At 41.1% G+C, this 22,905-nt stretch overlaps 1 protein-coding gene across 2 annotated transcripts; it reads left to right on the forward strand.

Moving 5' to 3' along the window:
• Positions 1–7,044: 7,044 nt before the first annotated feature.
• LOC118302325 (AN1-type zinc finger protein 3) lies at positions 7,045–22,555 on the forward strand. 2 transcript variants are annotated; one of them, XM_035628368.2, is made up of 6 exons: positions 7,045–7,429; positions 12,671–12,711; positions 13,198–13,386; positions 14,895–14,960; positions 17,075–17,293; positions 20,399–22,555. In XM_035628368.2, exons 1-6 carry the CDS (start codon positions 7,347–7,349, stop codon positions 20,551–20,553), a joined length of 753 nt encoding a protein of 250 aa, XP_035484261.1. In that variant the 5' UTR covers positions 7,045–7,346; the 3' UTR covers positions 20,554–22,555. The 2 variants fall into 2 exon arrangements, with proteins under 2 accessions (XP_035484261.1, XP_035484262.1); XM_035628369.2 differs by having other exon boundaries at positions 14,898–14,960.
• Positions 22,556–22,905: the final 350 nt, after the last annotated feature.

The following is a 22,905-nucleotide window of genomic DNA, read 5'->3' on the forward strand; positions in this document are numbered from 1 at the left end:
CTTAGTTCAATGCCATGAATATAAGCCTGCTATATGAATCAGGTGCATACACATTGGCTTTTATTCCTGTATAACAAAAGAGCACAAATGTCTTTTACATTTTATGACTTTTGTTATAAGTATTGGTGCATACACATTCAAGCCTTGCAAGGCGGACAGGGGAATCAAACCAAATTCTTTGGAAAACATTAAAAGCACCTATGTTAACTTTAATTATAGCTCATTCGCGTGCTCTCACACATAACTTCATTTTATAAACTTTCCTGAGAGAAGAGGAACTGTTCATGTAAGCTCCAAGTGCAGTTGCTTCATCTGTTAATTACAGCATGTCTTAATCAAACTCTGTAATATAGTGCAGCGGTAGATTGATTGAATATTCTTATATGACAGTGAATGTGCACTCGTACATACACATCTGTACATACACTTATAGCCTTGCCTACATGGACACACACACACACACACACACACACGAACAGTATATCACTGAAATATCATCTCATTAATGGATAGGCAGCTCTGATGAGAACTCATCTGCATATCATTTTAATCACATTACTGTGCTTTTCCAATCAGTTACTGAATTAGCATTTGGTTTAGAACCTTGCAATCATCCAGCGACCTTTCCAAAAACTGTATCATAATGTGTCACTAATGAACATATGCTAGTGAAGTCTGTGATTGTTCTCATTATTTTCAAACGATAAGACATAACGTTTCGAGACTTCAGGGTAGAGAAAAAAATGTTCAGTCACTGATCAGTTTGAATTGTTCCTGGGCTAGATCAAGGTTTACATACATGATATTGGCACTGTTCTCCACTGTGCATATATTTCTTTTGATTTTGGCACAGTTAAGTCAGAGGTGAAAATACTATTTTTTCGTAGAGACCAAATACAGGTGGGAAAAAGAAAAATCACGTTAACATCCAGCGGAGGAGTCTATTTTGTCAACGTGACCAGTTTTCCTCCATTGGAGGGCACACTTGAACAGGCAGTGGCAGTGAAGTGAGCCACAGCCATTTCACAAACGCTGTGATCCGGTGGAGGATCCACATCAAGCCAACCCCAGCTGACATATGGGGCGAGAGGCGGGGTTCACCCTGGACAGGTTCGCCAGCCTAACGCAGGGCCACATACAGAGACAAACAACCAGTCACTCTCACATTCACACCTACGGTCAATTTAGAGTCTCCAATGAACCTAACCCCGTTCTGCATGTCTTTGGACTGTGGGAGGAAGCCGGAGAACCGGGAGAGAACCGGCGCATACACGGGGAGAACATGCAAACTCCGCACAGGGTGTGTTTCAATGGTTATGAATTACATTTTTTCATTTTTGGGAAGAAGAACGTGTTCTTCTGTGTCACAACACAGGAACTGAGACATTGTATAATCCTTGGTGAGCCACTGTGAACAACTGTTCTTCTGCTGATGTATGATGCTGTAAAAGTGAGTAACTATTACTGAAACAAAGTCAGTACAGTGCAAAATCTTATTTGAAATCCCTTTTCTATGATTGACTGAACCATCTTGCAGTCAAGGAACAGCACACTCCCTGGAATCTATAGTTTTCTTCACGTTCCAACCAGCTCCAGGTGTGGATGAGTTGAGCCCAAGGCGGTGGATACTGCTGCTGATAAATTGTTAATGACACGAGGTGACTTCTTCTTTTCTCTGCCAGCTTTAGGGGGGCTTTACAATTAAAAATGACTTCTGCAGTGACTGATACCTCACTTACCGGGAAGACGTTTAATTAAACTGAATATCAGGGTTAGATTTTTGTTTTTCATTCCCTCTTGTACGCATGCCGTCTCTCTCCCATGCTTTATCCACCTCTTTCACCTTCTTCCCCTTGTTAACCTTTTCTTTCCCTGCCTCTCTCTCACTCACACTCGTCCTCTCTCTCTTTGTCCTGCCAGGATTTTTCTCCGTATTTCCTCTGATCCACCTCCTCCTCCTCCTCCTCGCATCGCATTGCCCCGTTAGCTCTTCACCAACTTCAGTTGAGCAGCTTAAAGATCGGTGGCTGATGCCATTGCACAGTCACTCACAGGTGGAATCACAGTTCATCTTACTTCTCTATAGTATAAATATAGAAACATAAATGTGTGCGTGTGTGTGTGTGTGTGCGTGTGTGTGTGAAATATTAAACACAAGTTGAGGTATTTGTGTGTTTGTGTGTTTCCTGCAGACTAACCAAATTTGTATGCACACGTGCGCACGACTCTGTGTGTGAAAATGTCAGGGATCAAGAGTGCAATTCAGCATATTAAAAAAAAGTGCTGCTCGCTAATTGTGTTGCTGTGCATGCTCCCCTCGTGCACCCGCTGTAGTTTCTGGCTGTTTAGCGGCTCTTTGATCAGCAGATAGTTGGTGGTGGGGAGGCTGTTTATGCTGGCTTCCCCTGCCTGGTGCACGGGTGGCTTCACTTTACACGTTCTGCACACAGTGGGGGGCTTGACTGTCCATGTGTGTCTGTGCTTATGTGCGTATGAGGAGAATCTAAAAGGTGACGGCGACGCAGAGAAAGAGGTGCACAGGCAGAGATAGGTTAAAAAACAAATACGAGTTTGAGAGTCTATTTAGTTTGGGAGGCAGCATTTTGCCTTAAATGAATCAGTGAAAATTGCTCTCACTGGCTGCCCGGCGCGGTCCTGTCTGATGTTTATCCTGCCTGTGTGTGCTTCTAAACATCGCCCACAGCCGCCGCTGCTTCACAGCTCAGTTATGATCTCTCAGCCTCTTGTCGAAGAAGGTTCTTCCTCACCTGTCGCTGAGGATTTGTGCGGCAGAAAATGCCACACTGATAAATAAGAAAGAAGCATTTACATGGCGATACATTTTGCTGCATTGCCAAGTATTTTTAACTACTAAAGGAAGAATGTTTTTTTAAACTGGCGGGATTGTTGTATTTTATAATTATGGATAAGTATCCCTAGTCATCAGTCGATTTTCTGTCCCATTAGAACAATTTTTTTCAAGTCAATAATGCACTTTTTTCACTTATCTAACTAAATGCGGTCTACCTGTTTTCTGATACACCCCCCTCAGAGCAAATCTACAAGCTGTGGCATGTTGCTTGACCTCCAGTCAATAACAGCCTGCCGCCCTATCTGGGGATGGCATTAAAAGATAAGAAAGACTCTCATTTATGAACAAATGTGTTGGCATAGATTTCCCATACAATCCATTTATAGCATGTTGTACAGAGCCCGCCTTTCACATTAGCAGCCATGAATCAACTCTCCATATCGACACACAGAGTAATGCGCGTGTCACTGGGTAATCAACATTGTACTGTACAGGATATGATTTGTCACTGTACTTATAAATAAAGGTATTATGTTTCCGTCAGGAAGGAGAGGTAACACCTTGGCATTGCACAGACCATACAACATACACACAAACACATTTTTTATATATAGGCTACAGCAAAACTGGCCCACCGTTTCACCTATAACATATTCAGAACATTAAGGTTCTTTGGCAGATCAGAACCTCTGCTTCTCTGATGTGAGCCATGGGAAAATGAATTTGGGAGCTTCCCTCCCGGCAGAATCTCTCTTTAAAGAACAGGCCTTCAAGGAGAAGCTGCTATATCAAGGAAATGTTTCCCTTGCATTTCTACGAGGCCGTGGTGCTGTCCCTCAGTGTGCGGAGCAAAGCCTGCAAAATATCCCTATCCACATATCCCTCAGTGAATAAGATGAGGGGTCAGGACACTGCCAATGTAAGCTGTCATGCTGGATCTGATATGAAATACAGGCTCCTACATACATATCAAAGACACCCCACATGGCAAGGTATACAGCGCTCAGCATATGATTAGACTATTGCTAGTATCTTCAGTGAGCTGAATTCACTAACCCGTGTTTGATCCAGTGTCTAATTAATTCCTTAAGTTCTTATATTTATTGCGGGGGGGTTATACTTTATGTAAGGAGAGGGGATCTGTCTTTGAAGTGTTCTGCAAATCTCTAGAGGACAACCGAGCCCAAGGCATGACTCGGGCTGTAGGGAGAGAAGCAAACACCCTTCTTCCTCTGCGGGGCCAGTAACTGGGGCTTGCCCTGACCATGTTTGCTACACTGACTTACTATTGTTTTTTGTTTTTTGTTTTTTTGAAACAATAGACTCTATCAGAACTATCTGAAGATGACAAAATGTCACGACAGATAATAAACTAACGTTGCTTAGCTACAATTCTTGGCTCTGGCCTGAAACATGGTCTCTGAGCAGCACTGAACAAGGCGATTCTGCTATCTTCTGCGGTGTACCCCTCCCTGTGCCTAACTATCTGTCTTCTTTCCACCCAGGGCCCACTTGTCCTTCCCTGCAGACAGAGGGTTCTTCTTGGCAGATCTTGCTGAGGGGATTCCAAACCTCCTGGCTCTGAAGTGAAGTGCTGCATTTTTCTGAAAGTCATTTTGAGGTGAAAACAAAATTCAGTGATGCTATTTCTATTGACGAAGACAGCACCGTCAATATTTGTGAACATGTAACAGCCCCATTCCCAGGCTGCAACAGCTAACGCTGTAATCATTTGTGATGTCGGTAAAATGATACATTTTAAAGCTTTAAAGCAAAAACCTGCTGACCATGTAATTTTGGTTTAACTAGTTTGGTTGAAACATATACTGGTTATATTCAAAATCAACTTGATACTGTCAGTGATGTAATTTACGTACTGTTAACTACTCTGTACATTTTGGAAGCCTTCAGTTCGTACACAAGATGAAAGAGTCCTTGTTTCCGCTCCAGTGCACACCTTATTGTTCCATATTAGTGAATGGGACATTTTAGGAAGTTCCTATCACACTGATGTACAGTTAGGTCCATAAGTATTTGGACAGTGACTCCATTTTTGTGCTTTTGCCTCTTTGTCCCACCACAATGGATTTGAAATTAAGCAGACTGAGGTTTGGACTTTCAAGTTTAATTCACGGTGTTTCATAAAAGCATTGCATTGAAATTTTTGGAATTTAAAGCTGTTTTTCCACGTAGGCTGTTCATTTTCAGATACTCAGACATTCTTGATGTGTGGCCTATTTCCTTGTTAGCCCGTGGCAAAATGATGCAGATAAAAGTTGATTTCAAATGTTGAACCTCCATTTGGGGGCTGCTCAGTGAAGCTCTCAATGAAACATTCAACCCTGTGCCAATGCAAGTGAAGGAGGCCATCATTGGACTGAAAATATAACTAAAACTAAATTGGAAATAAAAAAATGTGTTAACAAATACTGTACAAAGGATTGCAAACCTCTGGAAGGCCAGTTTTGAAAACATTTGAAAAAAAAAAAGCCTGCCCGGTTCGGGAATAAGATTCTTTGGACAGACGAAACAGAATGATGGGAGGATAAAGGTATAGGGAAGGATAGGAACAGCTCATGATCCAAAGCATACCACATCATCTGTCAAACATGGCGGAGGCAGTGTTGTACCATGGGCATGTATGGCTGCCAGTGGAACTTGGTCACTGGTGTTTATTGATGATGTGACTTCTGATGGAAGTAGCAGGATGAATTCTGAGGTGAACAGGGCTATACTTTCTGCTCAGATTCCACCAAATACTGCAAAAGGATGGCACCTCACAGCGCAGATGGATGATGACCCAAAGTAAACTGCGAAAGCAACCCAAAATCTTCTCAAAGCAAAGAACTGGGTTATCCATCAGTGGTCAAGTCAACCACCTGTTCTCAACCTGATACAGCATGCTTTTTAAGTTACTGAAGACAAAACTGAAGGCAGAACGACCTAGAAACAAGCAGCAACCGGGGGCCGCTGCAGTAAAGCCTTTGGGCAAAGCATCTCAAGGGAGGAAACTCACAATTTGGTGATATCCATGCATGTGTTCCAGACTTCAGGCAGTCAATGACTGAAAAGGATTTTCATCCAAGTATTCAAAACAATCCTTTTATTTATAATAATGTAAGTTTGTCCTACTTTTGAGCCTCTAGCAATAAAGGCTCAGTGCATTAAAATGTTTGTAATTCCTATTTTTTTTTTAAATTTTTGTTAAACCCCTTGAATTTAAGCTTAAAATCTACTTCAATCACTTTATAATTGTTTCATTTCAAATTCATTGAGGTGGTGTACAGGTGGAGGCAAAATTTCAATAAAATTGTGTTACATATACATATGTACCTGACTGTGTGTTCAAGTGTTCATTTTTCTGGTGAGTTTGCTTTCAATTAGTTGTTTGATGCTATAAAAACGGGGTGAAATGTCCCAATTGACAGCTGATACTGACTCACAGCTGGTCAAGCGCTTGTATCGGCAGGACCTCAATACCGTGGCCCCACACAACAATCCATATAATGCATTACGTCAAAAGCACTTGAATTGTGAATTGGACAAACAGACTGGAGGACATCCTGAACACTTGACTGACATTGTCATCCTGAAGCTGAAGAGGAAGAGGATGAACATATGGTCCAACAGGCTTTTGATGTATGTTATGTTACCAATCAGTTTGAAAACAACATTTAATAAATTACTTGCAAATGTAGCCTTTTCATGAAGGCATATTTCTAGAACGAGGCAGTTTGGGATCTTCCTCACACTACAGACATCTTGACTCATCAGTTACAGTAAATGTGCAACAGATTCATTTGCCATACGCTGGCTTTGGTTCATCAGACCAGCTCATCAATTCATTTAAGAGTCCTTAAAAGGCTTTTTTGCAGGAATACTTTATTTAATTTTTTTTTCAAAAATCCAGTCACAGGGGTTGCATATCAGTACAACCAAAATTCAGTAAAGGCAGATTACTGTGTCCATCTAAAGCACTGCACATCACCAATGTTGTGGACGGTGGTTGTGTATGGATCATACCATGTTCCGCCGGGATCTCAAGCAACTCTCAAAATCAATCGTCAGCCACCAAAGTCCACTCGGATCTATTGGTGCCACGCGTCAAATGATTACAAGTGTATTCGTTGTCACTTTTTATTCATAAGAAAAACAAAAACAACCCCTCTTAACTGTCGGCTGTTCGACCCCCCCCCCCCCCCCCCCCCCGCTCCTTGCAGTGGTCCGCCCCTCGCTTCAGCTGATCGGCCCAGAGGAGTCCCCGGTGGTCCTGCCCGTCGTCGGCTCTGGCGGCTCCACCGTCTTTATGTCGGTTTGAAACGGTTGTCATGTTTTTTGTTTGTTTTTTTACCGAGCACGTTGCCGCTCGTGTCGGCAGAGTCTTTTGGTGAGAGTCTAAGGGGGAATAATCCGACCCGGGCTGTTCGCTCGGCGCTCGTCGAGAAAGCCAGCGGCTCCGAAGGCGAAGACGAGGCCCTCACTCCATCCCCGGATTCACCTGCTTCGCGGCGAGCCCGACACGGACCAGCCCGACATGGGCGACACGGGGAGCGAGGGCAGCGAGCCGCCGAGCAACGTCAACGTGATACCGCCGCGCTGCCACTGTGGATTCTGGGGGTAAGGACACGAGCGCCCCTCGAAGGCCTTTGCCTCGGAAGGCTCTCTCTTCCTCCATCGACAGTTAGCACGGCGGCTAGCCGCTAGCGCTAGCTCTCCTTAAAGGGATGAGCCGCTGTTCTGATCACCCCCCCCCCCATTGTTTTGTAGCATGTAGCCGCTAGCTAACACCAACTGGCCTCGGTAAGCTGCTCTTCTCCCCGCGAAGGGGGGCAGGGGGGTGTGTGTGTGTGTGTGTGTGTGTGTGGGGGGGGGGGGGTGTAAGCCCCCAGGTAATGCGGCAGGTGTGACAGCGCCAAGAGAGGCAGTGTAGTTTGGAAGAGGTGCGTTCACGGACGAGGCAGATGGCCTCGGTACGACACGGGTCGAGAACTGTTCTCCACCAGGTGCGTGGTGGGAGGTGGACACCTCTGGGTTTCAGGTGCTGTTCCACAGTGACACCGTTTGTAGTTTAATCACATTAATCCTCACATAGACATGCTTTTCTTTTAAACTAATAAATCAGGGCTGCACGGACCCTGGTGTAGTGGTTAGCACTTTCGCCTCACGGCAAGAAGGTTCTGGGTTCGAATCCCGGTTCAAACCAACCAGCCCCCCCCCGCGACCCTTAGATGGACTTTAGCGTGACGTTCTTTTGCAGGCCTAATCTGTAGTGACTCGTGTTCAGCACTGTTGCAAAAGGAGTGTGGCACCCGACCAGGCTAGTGGAGATTATGCGTTTACCATCATTATTGTTCACAAAAGGTGTGAGAACGACCGTAGCACACTGAAGCACCTCATTCACTATTGGCATATTGTAGGGATTGATCTGTTGGAGGTGACCCCTGATTGGTTGATAAGCATAAACATTAGGGCTGCTTATGTCTAGTTCATACTACACAATTTTTAGCTCGATTTTTCAATGGCTGACAAATTGTTGGAAGTGGCTGACAAAAGCCACAGGTGGGAACCGAATCAGCGTTTAATCTACAGTCGCCAATCACTATGTGTGAACTCCTCAAAGACGCGACTCACCTGTGAGCAGGAGGACGCAGAGAAGCAGGAGGATCAGTCAGACTCATTTGAACGGTGACCTATGGGGCTCTTATTGCACTATTAGTTGTATCTGTGTGGGAAGCGTTGTTTGTAAGAATCTGCAAATGCGCTCAGGAATCTGCAAATCAGCTGCAATGGGAGTCAAGCACAACTTGGTGAGGTCAGACAACGACATAGAGCTGCAGACACTTTTTTTTTTTGGAGACCAGACATACTAGTCGGGGGTGTGACCCCCTGTCACTAGTCAGTCGCGTAGTATTTACTTGCAACAACTGCAAGACTCCCAATCACAAGACAGCAAGTTGTGTAGTTTGAACTGCACAGCCAACGACTTTGAACATGTAGTCTGAACTTGGCATTACTCAGCTGATGTCCTCTGGCTGGCTACAGTTTCATTAATAGTTTTGCACTCCGTCATCCCCATATATTGATTGATTACAGCATCAACAGAATACAAAAATTGATCACCAGATTTTCTTCTTTTTCTTTTAATTTTTTTTTACCCACTTGTTACTTTGTAAAACTGTGCATAGCGCAATGTTTCACTCATCCCTCCTCTCCAACCTTCTTTCTCTCTTTCTCACACACTTGTTTTTCTTTCTATAGTTGTTATAAATAATAATCCATTCCCTGTACCCTAACCTTAACCATCACAACCAAATGCCTAATCCCAGCCCCGACCAGTCCCTCACAGTCTGACTAGCTAAAAACAACAGCACATTTTGTCTTTGCAAACAGCATTGATGTGTGTATTTGCATATAAAGCGGGCGGTTAGTGATCACTCGAGGCACATTCTAATATCAGGTGTGAAGTGACATACTCAGAGCTCTATACTTGTGATACATGGATATTAATGTCAAATCTGAGCAGGTCTAAGTGATCGGAGTAGTCTCTCAACCATGTTAATCGGCTAATTTGGTGGAGAAGACTGTATTTAGTTGTGGGTAAGATAAGCCTGATCTACAGCTGATAATCACGTGTTGACTGTGTTGTGTTTGAACGTGACATCCCTTCCCCCTGCATGTGTGGGTTGTTTGTGTTGGTCTCAGTCCCTTTGTTTGCATGCGTCTGTACAAGTCCTTGTCAAAGCCTGCAAGTGCAGCTTAACCGGGCCTTGTCTCACGTAGCACGCCAAACAGTCCTGTATCTCAGTCATGTTCAAACACTGCTGCTATACTTTGATACTGCTTCAACATTAAATTTACTTTAAAGCTTAAATGTGATTTTATCTCAAGCCTTATCTACTATGTCAGATAAACAATTAGGATTTTCTGTTCTTGTACATGTGGCAGAAGTGCAGAGGATACTGTCTTGTGATGTAAAAAATTACTTTTATTAAGTTGCGAAAGTAAGGTAGCCCTGAAGTGTGGTGATTTGCTGTTGTGTTGTGTGAGTTGCTGTTGTGTGATTTGCTATTGTGTTGTGTGATTTGCTGTTGCGTTGTGATGAATTGCTGTTGTGTTGTGTGATTTGCTGTTGTGTTGTGTGATTTGCTGTTGTGTTGTGATATTTGCTTTTGTGTTGTGATATTTGCTGTTGTGTTGTGGTGAATTTTGTTGTGTTGCGTGGTTTTCTGTTGTGGTTTGCACTTCTGTGCAACCAGAAGAAAGATATTACATATTAAATTAGCAGATAGGATTTACTTATGCTTGTGAATAATCCAGTGATTTTTTTTAAAGAACTTGAAAGTAATATAAATCCAATTTGCCAGAAAGTATTCTTGTCCAGCGAGTTACAATATAACATTGCTGGCAAAAGCCTAATACGTTCAGAGACATTTAAGGGATAGTTGCCACTTAACAAAATATTAGCCAGCTGACACATCATCTCATGGTAAATACAGTAAATTGTCATATTAATTAATTAAAAGGGACCTTGTGTATCATATCTAAAATACATGGCCACAATGTGCTTTAAATACCATGTATGTATCCTATTTTAAGTAAACTGTGAAGTTAATTTGTTTGGGAAATATACCAATTTTTCTAAAATCCAAATCACAACCAATCTACAACATGAAATCGCTAAAGTTTGTTTTGTAAAGCGCTGAAAAGCAATGAAGAGGTGCAGGCTGTGGAGAATTGCTGGATTCTTTAAGTAATTGCTTAATCAATTAGTTTGGTAATAAGCCTCCTGTTGCTGTGTTTAATAAACATTTGTAATTGGTTGGATAGACGTATCTAATGCATGACTGGCAGCGGTTGCATTGCAGGAGTTATGAAAAGTTTTTGGTTCATAATAATTGCAATTAAAGACCTCAGACCTTTTGAAGAGTACACTTCTGATGCCACGGCAGTGACAAGTTGCCCTTTTCACTGTGAAGGAGACCCAACAGAGGGTTCGTTATCTGGCTTCATTCTACAACGGACTGTTGATACATGAAAATATTCCTAAAATCTGTGATTAAGCCTCAAAAGCAGTGCACTACCTAACTGATCTCGCTCCATGAAAAAGACCCACTGATCCACTTTTATTTGTCTATATTCCTTCTTACCGCACAGCTGTACAAGTTGTAAAGATAATGCTTAAAAATTGCCGATGGTGAAAACAGTCGATACGTGAGACATTGTGGCCCCTTTTTCCCTTGAAATACTTCAATATACCACTTAGAAAGTGAACATTTATTCAGTTTCAAATTGGGCTGCATTGGTTTTTCGATTGCAAATCGCCAAATACTATTTAGAATTTTTAGTGCTGGAGCAAGCTGGTTGCCGTTGAAGGGCTCCATCAGGAACACATGTCGTGCCCATCTCTGTCACTTTTTTATTCCAGATGGATAAGCCATCATCTGATAAAGTCTGTCTGTGGACACTTTATTAACAGACTTGTATCTGTATTTCTGAAGTTGTCGTTTCTTCTAAATTTACATGTCAGTTGTGTTTCATAGCTCTTAATTCCCTCGAAACATTTATCACCCACCGAAGCCTTTGCTCCTTCCTGTCTGTTCCAATCAGGTCTTCTCATTAGTAACAGCAGTGGGCCAAGTATGAAAGAGATTGATTGTTGAGCACTCAGTATAAACTTCACTCAGTATAACAAGCATGTAGGTGTTCCTGTCCCTCATGTTTTCTCTCACCCTTTCTCACCCCCTTTAGTTCCCTAATTAATGTGCAGTTTGATTACCTCTGATTTGTAAGGTTGACAACAGGATATGACTTGCTGTTTATCCAGTAAAGGCTTCCTTCCTGCGTGTGTCTCATGATGAGATCCCCCCTCTAACCTTACTTCTTGCTTCCTCCTTTCTCTTTTCTACCCAATACCACACACCACTAGACTGACAGACAGCCCCCAGGTTGACTGCAGCTGACCCTACATTTAGAAATGAGGACAAAGGTGTGCAACGAAGCGCCCAAAATAAATAGAATGTGACTGATAGCAGTGACCGTCACGGTCAATGCGCAGCCAGTAAGGACGCGAGCTGAAGAGAAAATGAGAGGAGCCCTCTCGGAGGGAAGCTAGCACCATTGGTTATGAAAGAGATGTGCCATCGAAATCAGCGAGGCTTTAGCGATCAACCCCATACAAACAGCAATTTCATATGAATGATTTTCATACATGATTAATATAAGAATCAACGTTAGTTTGTGAGGGTTAGGTCAAATTGATTATCGACCTAAATAACTGGTTTTACTTCTACAACAAGTAAAATACAATTCATGACATGTCTTTTTAAAAAGTTACCAAAATAATGAATAGAAGATCATTATAAAACAACATCATTGTTATAAATATACAACAAACAAACAGGCGACAAGTAAATAATCAAATACATTTAATTCATTAAACAACTTTCTATTTAAAAAAAAGTCTTAATATTCCTGCAGTGGTTGCACGATGTGCAGAAAATGACCTTGACAAAAGTCACATCTCAGTTGATGTGGCCTCCCAGTCAGTCTCCCACTTAGACCTCGACAGCCTCATCACATGGCAGCTTAGAATTCAGTGAATTATTTATGACTGTAGTCTGGATCATGCTCCTTATCTGGAATTTCTCTTAACCAGGATCCCATATGAAAAAAAAAATAACTCACAGTTTGGGACTCGGGGTTATGGAAACATGTTTCTCTCTCTGTGTGGATACCCACCAGCAAAAGGCACTTTCATCATTTGCATCCAATTCTGCATTTTTTATGGAATGCTCATACAAACGTAAGACTTCTGTATTTTACTAACACATGTGCTGTCCCTTTCCTTTTTTTCATCAGGTCAAGCAAAACCATGAATCTTTGCTCAAAATGTTTTGCCGGTAAGTTCTCGTTCTGCAGTGTGTTTGTTTGTTTGACTGATCTTGTTTCTATCATTAGCTAGTGTGAGTCTTCGGAGTGGGGATGTTAAAATTGCTATCAAAGGCCTTTTGTTGCAATTTGTTTGACAACCATTAGGCACTTAATTAGTTTTACTATTTTTTTCTCCCATGAATAAGGTGAGAGAGGTTTCCTTCCCAATTAAATACTTTTGAAACTTTCATGTTTGGCACAAGTCCCATCAGAATAATTTGTCCCTTTTGATTTCTTGATAAAATCATTGCTAAAATAGAAAACGTATTTCCATTAATTTGAACAGTACTGTCAGTGCATCACCGTTTCTGTCATCTGCAGATGCACCTGCGTTTCGTTTATGCAAAACTTGTTTGGCCTTCTGTCCAACTCAATAACCACTCCATACTCCGATCGACAGATGCTTTCAAATATGTACGCACAAATGTCTCACTGCCTGCCCCTTTTTTTCATAGACATTCAGAAGAAGCAGCCAGACAATGACTGTGCCCCAAAAGCCTCCTCAAGCTCCAGCAGCAGCCAAACGGACGTCTTCTGTAATGAAACAAACAGCAGCATTAGTCAGTCACTGATGTCGATGACTAACGCATCAGAGGACCCTTCACCAGGAGAGACCGGAGTGATGTCTCTACCTGCTCAGGACGGTATGACAGCATTTAATTAGTGAGAGTTTAATCTTATCAGGTTTTCTTTTCAGCTCAGGTGGTACAGGGCCAGGGCCTCTTTGTGACTTGCACCATAGATCGCTGAAAGATAAAACTTCAGGTCCTTTTTCTTTGGACCTGGATATTGGAGCATTTAAGTGTAGTGGAGTACTGTAGCTTTAAGTCCAGGTTATTTTTCTGTCAAAGACTACTTCTAGTTTTTGCGGTGCCCCTGTCCTGGATATATTTGTCCCCATGGCACAGATTGTGAAAATGATAGGAAAGGGTATCTATTCAGAAGTGAAGGTTTTAAGAGGACACCTACAAGTGCCAGGGCATCTTTCATCACTATACAGTGACAAGGTTATTTGCAGAGGCCGGTGCAGGACAGGACAATAAAGTGGCCATCAAATGGATGTGTGGAGCTTGTGAAAAAAAATTGCCCACCCTAACCCAAAGCAGGAACTTTTTTTAGTAATATACAGAAGAACTGCCTCAGCCATGTTCGTTTATCAGTGTACCTTCAACATGTTTTATAAAGAACCATATTAAAAATAAATTATGAAAAAAACAAATAACCATTAGCCTCAGCGCCACCTTGAGACTGATGCTTAGATATTTGTCTGTATGTGACTGATATTACAGAAAGTAATTAATACCACTTTTAACCAAAGAAAATGTTTAATATCACATTCTAAGAAAAAAAATCTCTTAAATAGCAGAGCTGCGAAATTGCAGTATTTGCAGTAAAAAAAAAACAACTGATGTGTTTACATGACCCCCTTTTTTTCTAGCATGGAACTCTTTTGAACCAATTTTTAAAACAGATGTAGGATCAGATGGATCATACAACATACAATGGGGTCCATAGGTCTTTCCCATTTACTTGAATAAGAAAGCGGAGGATCAATCTTTTATTTTGTATAACTGAAATATTTTTTTCATTCCTGCCAGTCAGACATCTGTCGGCTGGCTACAGTGTGCGCACATGCCTGCTGCTGTCTCCCTGTCACAGATATCTATCACAATCGCTTCAAGGGGAAAAAAAAGCTCACAGCATAATAAAGTACTCCACACACCCCAGTCACGGTCATTTTTATCCTGCTACCATGTGGAAAACGGTATTGGAGTATCCAGGCAACGGCAGAAAACTCTTGCAACAGCTTCTGTCCTCAGGCTTTTACAATTATAAACAATGTGACTTTCAGGATAACCTGTTTTTGTGACTTTATCTTTTAGTCAGTTGGAGACCCTCATATTTGGACTGTACAATTTATATAATGTGATATGCATGATTATGTGGGTGCATGCATTTTTAGGACTGTCGATACAATTTGCAATTCTATTTTCTGTTTTTAGATTATCTATTGTTGAGCTATGTATTAGTCTGTTCTCAATCAATATAGCCAAGATTAATTCAATTTTATTTACAGAAATTATAACAACGTTTTAAAAGGAGGAACCTTTCCTCCCCTCCCTGCCTCACTTTTGCTCACTGTCTCTTTCAGAAGTATCCAGCACAGACACAGTCTTTGGGTCACTCTCCACTCCCACAAAACGCTCCTTTGAGTCAGGTATGCCTCAGCTCTGCCACTACACTGTACATTTACACTGTGTGCGACCTAGTAACACGAACGGCATCGAATTGATCTAAGTTGACCAGCTTTACTGTTCTTCTCAGAGAAACGGAAGAGGGAAGGAGGTTGGGGACATAGTAGATCATGACTGGAAAGGCAAAACAGTGAATGCTGATAATGAGTAGTTTCACAGAACAATAACCTGTAAATATGATAAAAAAAAGTTTAATGGTGAGTTCAGACCAAATGCAAAGCACATTTTTCACATAATTATTTTGCATACAGAGCTAATGCAAAGATGCAAATTTCATGTCACTTCTGCTGGTCGACACAAACTTTATTTCGCGAATAACGCCAAGATGTAAAAATTTGCCTCATTCCCTTCACCAGCTCGAGTTGAAATATTTGAACTTGAGCGAAAGATTATGTTGTGTTTACTCACATTACTCGCACAAGCAAACACAAATGATCCTGTGGCCAAACTATCACCAGCATCGCATCGTGAAAATTTACTTTGCGTTTGGTCTGAACGCACCATAAAGCTTATACAGAAGGGAGCATTGTAAGTCAGTGGTGAGCTCTGTCAGATTATGACGTTTTATGCTATATCATATCTGTTTAAGAAATGTACTGAGGAAACTATGGTGCAAATGTGACACAGCTGAAACATGTACGCCACCATTATCATCAGCATTGATCAGAATGAGCTGAACTAGGTGGAGTTCTATAAGAAACACTGCAGAATCTTCTAGTGTAGGTTTCTTTTCTTGATGCTTGTGTGCTGCACTCGCACGTGAATACACACACATGACGTAGGATAACTGCAGAATAGGCGAGATGAGGAAACGGTGCATGAACATGTTGATCCCTTGTCTGATGCAGCGGGATCATGTGAGCCTTACCATGACATCCGTGCACACACAGCACCATTTTAACCTTTTTACTGTGGTTGAGTTATTTCACTTTTATACAGTCTCTATAAGTATATTTCATTTCATGATATACTGGATATACTTTTGCTTTTCCAGTCTGTCATGCAACCTATGTCGCTCTAAAATCAGACCTATTTTCTATCAGTTTGTAGTAGAAATGTTTTGGCTTCAAATGTATTTCTTAAAAAAGAAAAAGAAATATATACTAATTTTGACTCAGTGTTAAATTTGATGTTAGAGTCAGTGTAAATTGGCCACAGAGATTTACCTCGACAACAAAGGGCAGGTGAAGAGGAAACCTGTTTTGTTTTTTTTGTTCCACAACATGCACTTCAACATGTACAGGCACACTCACACACACACAAAGGGATCGATGGGGCAGGCTAGAGGGATCTGGCTGCCTCTGCTTGGCCTAGTTCTCAGAGATTTATTGAGCGCTGATCTGCATTCGGCCGGGCCAGGGAAAAAGTCTGCAGGATTGATGAGAAAAGCTGAGTTGAAATTCCAGCCGACCATTGGAAATTTGCTACATGCTCGTCCTGTCTCAAGTGCCGGGCTGACTTTAATCTAAAGCAGGAGAACCATTCATCTCCAAAGCACCTTTTTTATTTAACACAAAGGTGTTTTTGTCCCTGTGTGCAATCATCTGTTCTCTTACAGTTACAGACCGCACTATATCAGAGATAATGTCTCTATATATATTAAATTGAATGTTACTGAGCCTATTATTGGAAAATGTAAGTTTTCTCCTCAAATTCTATTCAAATCTCACATCCTGAACATACCGGAGATGAATACTTTCTGGATTCATAGGTGGGTAGGGGGAGTAATAAAATAAATATATTGGTAGACTTATTATATAAAATTATTTCTAACAAGTCGATTAACCCTTTGTATCTTTTGAAGACAGCAAACTGATTTCTTATTTTTCTGAACAGAAAACACATTTCTCAATTTTCTGAAAGTCGGGGTTTGAGAGAGGGCTCAAGACGTTTAGATGTTCAATGCATTAACAGCATATCCAGGATCATCAAGGATGTACCCCAGGTACATCCTTGTACCTAGCAAAATTGCTAAATGTGAAATTCAAAGGTCAAAAAATTATTTAGCAAAGCCGTTGCAGCTAATAGTTTTTTCCCCAATTTATTTGTTTGTTTGTGTGCTTATACTTGTCTCCAGCATCCGAGTCAGAAAGCGACGTTTCCCCTGAGAAACAAGCACGAGTGGGTGTGGTGCCAGAGAGTGAGGAGTCCTCATCGTCATCGTCGTCTTTGTCTGCATCATCATCATCCTCACCCTCGCCCCGCAGTGGCTCCAAACAGCGAAGCCGCAAGCGTTGCCATCGCTGTCAAACCAAACTGGAGCTGGTACAGCAAGAGCTGGGTTCCTGTCGCTGTGGTACGATGATACGTCTCACTGACACAAACATGCATTTGAGCACACAGTGTAACCGCTGAAGAGACATACGTTCATACATGCACAGGCCTATTAACACACCATGACGTACACACAGAGGAGTGGCAGCCATTTTTAAAGACCTCATTTATCTACCAAGCATCTGCATGAGCTAATAAATTACTTTTGCAGAGATCGGGATTGGCTTCATGAATAAATGTTAGTTAACTTGGTCGTAGTTTTTTAGTATCTTACATTAAATGCCTCAATTCCCTTTGCATGTGTCTGTGATGTTGACAGAAATGTCGATGACCATAGTGCCTTTGTTTGCCTCGGGGGACCATTACAGATAGCCCAAATGGTTCACATTGCACATAAAACATAAGCCAATTACCACAAACGCTAATGCAGTTTAAACCAATACTTGGTGTTGCTAATCAACTTGTTTGCATACAAATTGAAGTACTTAAAAAGTCACAGCTCTTCACTGCTTAAAGACCATCTGCCTAAACCCACACACTAATTTCTAAATTGGAAATTGACTTGCCTTTTTTTCCGCCCACCGCCTAATGCACGGGCCATCCATCCTTAATAGTCCAGTGCTTAAAATGAAAACATGCTTTGTACAGACTGAAGGGGAAATGGTGGCAATTACAGTGATTTCTGACTATTGCAGTAATTGCAGATTACTGTGCTAATGGTTCTGCAGAATGTGAGCCAAGAAGGTCTGATAATGAGTTGATAGCACAAATACTTTTCAGACTGTAAATGGGGAAGAAAAGATGGCTCCAGCGCAGTATCTGATCCACCATTGTCGCTCTCTGTAGACCTCTGCTGTTGCACAGTGACTATAATATTCATATTACGGAATGTGAGTCTGACACACTAAAAGAACTGGAACATAAAACGCTAATTAAATCAAAGAAGCTCTCTTGCAATGTGGAGACCCAACAGAAACGGCACCTTCTCCTTGCCTGGCACTTCACCCTTATCTTTTACTGTGAAAGCAATGGTCCTAAAATGTTTAATTGGAGAACACATACCATACCTTTTCCATAAGCAGTAACCTAAAATTGCTCCAAACATCAACTTGTATGTTGTAATTTTGGTTTGGTCCAAATATGAAAAATTGGCTGTGGTATTCGGAATTTCCTTTCAGTAAAGTATGGTACATTGTATCACATAATGGCTACAATCCATTTCCCCTTGCCTGCATGCTTTATGTTGTGGTGAAAACTACTATATAGTCAGCCTTTTAATTAATGTTTCTCTTTGCAGTAACTGGTTATCTTTTTAAGTATTTCTGTACAGTATGTATCTGTGCATGTTTATCCTTCTGCACTTCATTCAATGCGATATAGTGATCAGTCCGTCCGTCCGTCCGTAATCATTTCAAGTTTGGAGTACTTGCAAAACATTTAGAATTTTTTTCATCAAACCTCATAATTATATCAATCAAGTAGTGAAGTAATGCCTTTTTAATTTTGGGGGTTTGATTCATTTTTGACAGTTTGACTCACATTGTTAACTGGGAAGGGATTTTTTTTCCCGTTTAACTCTAAATATTTAACTTTAAATATTTCCAGTACGACAAATATCTGATCCAAAATAACTCTTTGATGAGAATATCATCAAATCTGATTTTATTTAATTATCAAAGAAAGCTTTGATACTACTCATTAAAAACTATTATAAACTAAAAAAGAAATATTATAAACTTAATGCACAAACATGGACATCATTATGTTATCCAAAAACATTTTTCACTCTCTGAATTTCCCTCCAGCTCATTGAAATCTAGAAACTGAACTAATGTCACAGTTAAGGTATAATACATCAGCAGGCGTTTGGTGGAAAATGGTAGATTTGTGGTTTCCTCTGGGGGGATTCATCACAGTCACATCACTTTGAAAACATTGTGGTAAAAGACTAAATATCTGACTTAATATCAGTGGGAGATGTTACATTTAGGAAAAAATGGTAAAATGCAAACCATTGTAATTCTATATTATTTGACAAATTGATGGAGGGAGTGCCAATGTCAGTAGGAGACTACTAGAGGTAGTTGTTCCCCCTGCACCCGTGCCTTTTTTAATACCCTCAAACGTTACACAACTTTCTCCCTTACTCTTCTTTTGTGTGCACTGTAATCACTTAGGTTTTAATTGCATAGCAACCAGCTGTCAAACCGGGCTTTTCATGCCGCTCATTGAACGCCAACAGTGTTATTATGTGTATTAATGAATGAATTTAAGACGATGAGCGCTAATGAGCTTCTCTGAGTTTAACGAGCCTCCTACAGTGGCTGGGCCTTCTGTTGAGAGAGCTACAGTACAGAGAGAGTCAGTGAGAGAGGGATGAGGGTCGTCTGCCTTTGTTGAGCCAAAAGAGGAAGATATCAACGTCTTCTCTGGTATCAAAATGCTTTACGCAAAGGCAATGAATATTAAAACGTATTTATTTAAGATGGGTAAGATGTAAGCAAGTACCACTTACATTATTACTATATATTGCAAGTATGATGCATATCTTCCTTTTTAACTTTTGTATAATTTGTAATGTTTTTAAAAATTGTCAATTAATTATCCTGTATGTTAAGATACTGCTCATGTTACCCAAATACCAATATTGGGGAAAAAACATTTCAGATACCGATATATGAGCATATAATTACTTTTTAATTGGCAGTGATTCTTAGTCTTTGTCAAACCTTTATAATAAAGATATTTAATGGAGGCTTGATCCTCAGTTTAACCAACATTTTTATTAGAAATATAAAAAAAACCCCACAAATACAAGCAAATATATAGAACTTGAATTAAAGAAATGTAAACATAAATGCACATCTTTTCTTCTATTCAGTAACATAAAAGTTTTCACATATAAACACTAATATGTCTGTGAAAGGCTCATGACTGTTATTTTAACTGATAAGTTGTTCAGGCTCTAATTCATGTACCGTATATGTTTTTACATTATTTCACATTTGTGTCCATTTTTTAAATTCAAGTTTTTAAAAGTTTTGTTAAACAACAGCCACAGTTACTGAGCTTGTCAAATTGACTGCCCTCCCTCTCTTGCCTCCTTCTCCCCTCACCCACGCTGCAGGTAATGTCTTCTGTATGCTCCATCGCCTCCCAGAGCAACACGACTGTATGTTCGACCACCTGGGCCGCGGTCGCCAGGAGGCGGTCCTAAAGATGGTCAAGCTCGACCGCAAGGTTGGCCGCTCATGCCAGCGCATCGGGGAGGAGTGCTCCTGAAGAATCTCAGTCATCAGAACGAATCTTAGCACTAACAGGGATTTCATTTTTCATTTTATTTTTTAAATTTTGTTTTTCAAGATTTCGGCAGGTTTTTTGGATCCAAACCTCCACTTTCGTTTCTTTAACTTATGCTCCATCTTTTCAAGTCCCATATCCGGGTTGTTTTTCAGCTTCTGTTGGCTTGATCGTATCCCTGCTGCTAAGATGCCTTTTGGAAAATACACATGCCCAGGAATGGAAAGAACAGTAAAGAGTTAAGGAAATGTTTTCTCCTGACTTCACACGTGTGAGTGGAGTGAGAACGAATTAAAGGATGAAGAGAAGAAATACAAAAGTTTTGTCCTGGAAGCCAGTTTAAGACTACTCTTTACCTCAAAAAAGAAAAGAAAAAAAAAAACAAAGAATGACGAGGAGGAGGAGTAAGGGATGGTTTCCCTTCGTGTACAATGTTGCTTTGGCGCTGTTAATAGACTGTTCTTTACCTCAAAGTCAGACAGAGCTGCTTTCTTCTCTGCGCCAAGCATGGACTTTGTGAAGCAAACCGAGTTAGCCAGCCTCAGTTTAAGTCAGTGTCTTACCCCCTGGCCGTCCTCTACCTTTAATCCTTAACCTTTAGGAACACAAACACCTGTTAATCCTCCACCTCAGGATATCAGAGCCCAGTGTTCAACCCGCCTCCAACCAACTCTCTCTCTTTTCCACTATGGAGCACCTTTCACTTTGTTTTAAGACCGCTGTGAAGTTGTTTCCTGCCATTGTGGACGATGACACTGGGGGTAATGCTCGAAATCCAAATTCAGACGTTGCAGCGTGAGCCCAACTCCAACACACACAGTGATAGTGGGAACTGTGAGCTAGTTATCCTTGGATTGCACATGGATCAGTCTCTGACGTTGGGGTGTGATTGATGAAGACAAAGGATTTTCTCTGTCTTCCTCTTTGTTTGTCTCAACCTTTCTCTTCCTTGGTCTCCACAGCCTCTCATCATGAAGACATTTTCCTCTTCGCAGACGTGTTTGCTGGATGTGTACAAACGGCAGGAAGGCAACATTTACAGGACATGGTGGACATTAAAGAGTTCTTATGGTTTATAACTGGACCTGAAATGTCTGCGTTGTGCACATCCTCACGTCAGTACACACACACACACACACACACACACACACACACACACACACACACACACACACACACACACACACACACACACACACACACACACACACACACACAGACCTTTATGTTGTTTTATGTGCTTAGCCGATCACTTTGAGCACAAACAGGCAAAAATCAAAGGTTGCTGTAGACCCAGAGTTTGGACTGAAACAGGAATTGGCAGAGCATCACTCAGACGTTTCTGTTGGCTGTTCAGGTCTCTCAATGTTTTCGCCCTTGATTTCAACTATCCACATTGTTTAAGGTCATTTTTCCAACAACTTTGAAAGGAGACTCCTTGGTTTTCATTCTTCTTCCCCGTACTTGAATGCTTCTATTCTCCCCCTACATCTCATGCTTTCATTTTCTGCTAGCGTGATGAGCTCACATGCACCCTCCTCTTTCCTTTTGACGTTCCTTCTCTCATCTTCTCCCTTATTGATTGCTCTGCTTTTCCTCCTTTCACCCTCTCTGTCCAAGCTCCTCTGTCTTTCGTGTTTTGCAGAAGATGATTAAAGAGAGATAGGGTGAGCGGAGTTAAAATCAGCAAGTAATTACTGTCAAAATGTTTTATATTTTCCTGGTTGACTGTGGAATGAATGGACAGAAAAAAAGCTTGATGAAATAATATTCTGTATCTTATGGAAAACCTTATTTAACCCCTTTTTGCATTTCAGATTTAGTTACACTTTAGTGTAGAGCTGCATTTTTTTTGGGTTGTAATGTCATAAAATGGGAAGATGAACGTGGACAATTCTGTATTTTTGTTTTCATTGCATTACCCTTTGCTTCCCCTTTCCAACTTTTTCTTTTACTGAGAAAGAATAAATTGGATTAGACAAAGTGTGGACATCTCTGGTGTACTTATTGACACGACAGAGGGGAAGATTAAGGACTGTTTGCGAGAGTTTACCCGATTATTCGTGTTGGTTTTTTCCCCCTTTTTCATTTAACTCGGGAAGAGGAAATGTAGTGGAGTGAACATGTATACATGTGTTGGATATTCTGTGTTTTTACCAGATGCATTTATGTCTTAAATTGGTTAGGAGTTGAAGGCGTCTTGCAACATGTCTCAGAGTCTGCCTTGTCCTAACATCCTGCCAGTTTCTTTACAGTGATGTAAGCTTCTGTTTACTGCTCACAGAGGGCTGCTATACAGCTACCTCATTTACTTAACAAATCTGTTTGAGTGCC

The sequence above is a fragment of the Scophthalmus maximus genome, chromosome 4 (assembly GCF_022379125.1).
Source record: "Scophthalmus maximus strain ysfricsl-2021 chromosome 4, ASM2237912v1, whole genome shotgun sequence".
NCBI lineage: Eukaryota > Metazoa > Chordata > Actinopteri > Pleuronectiformes > Scophthalmidae > Scophthalmus > Scophthalmus maximus.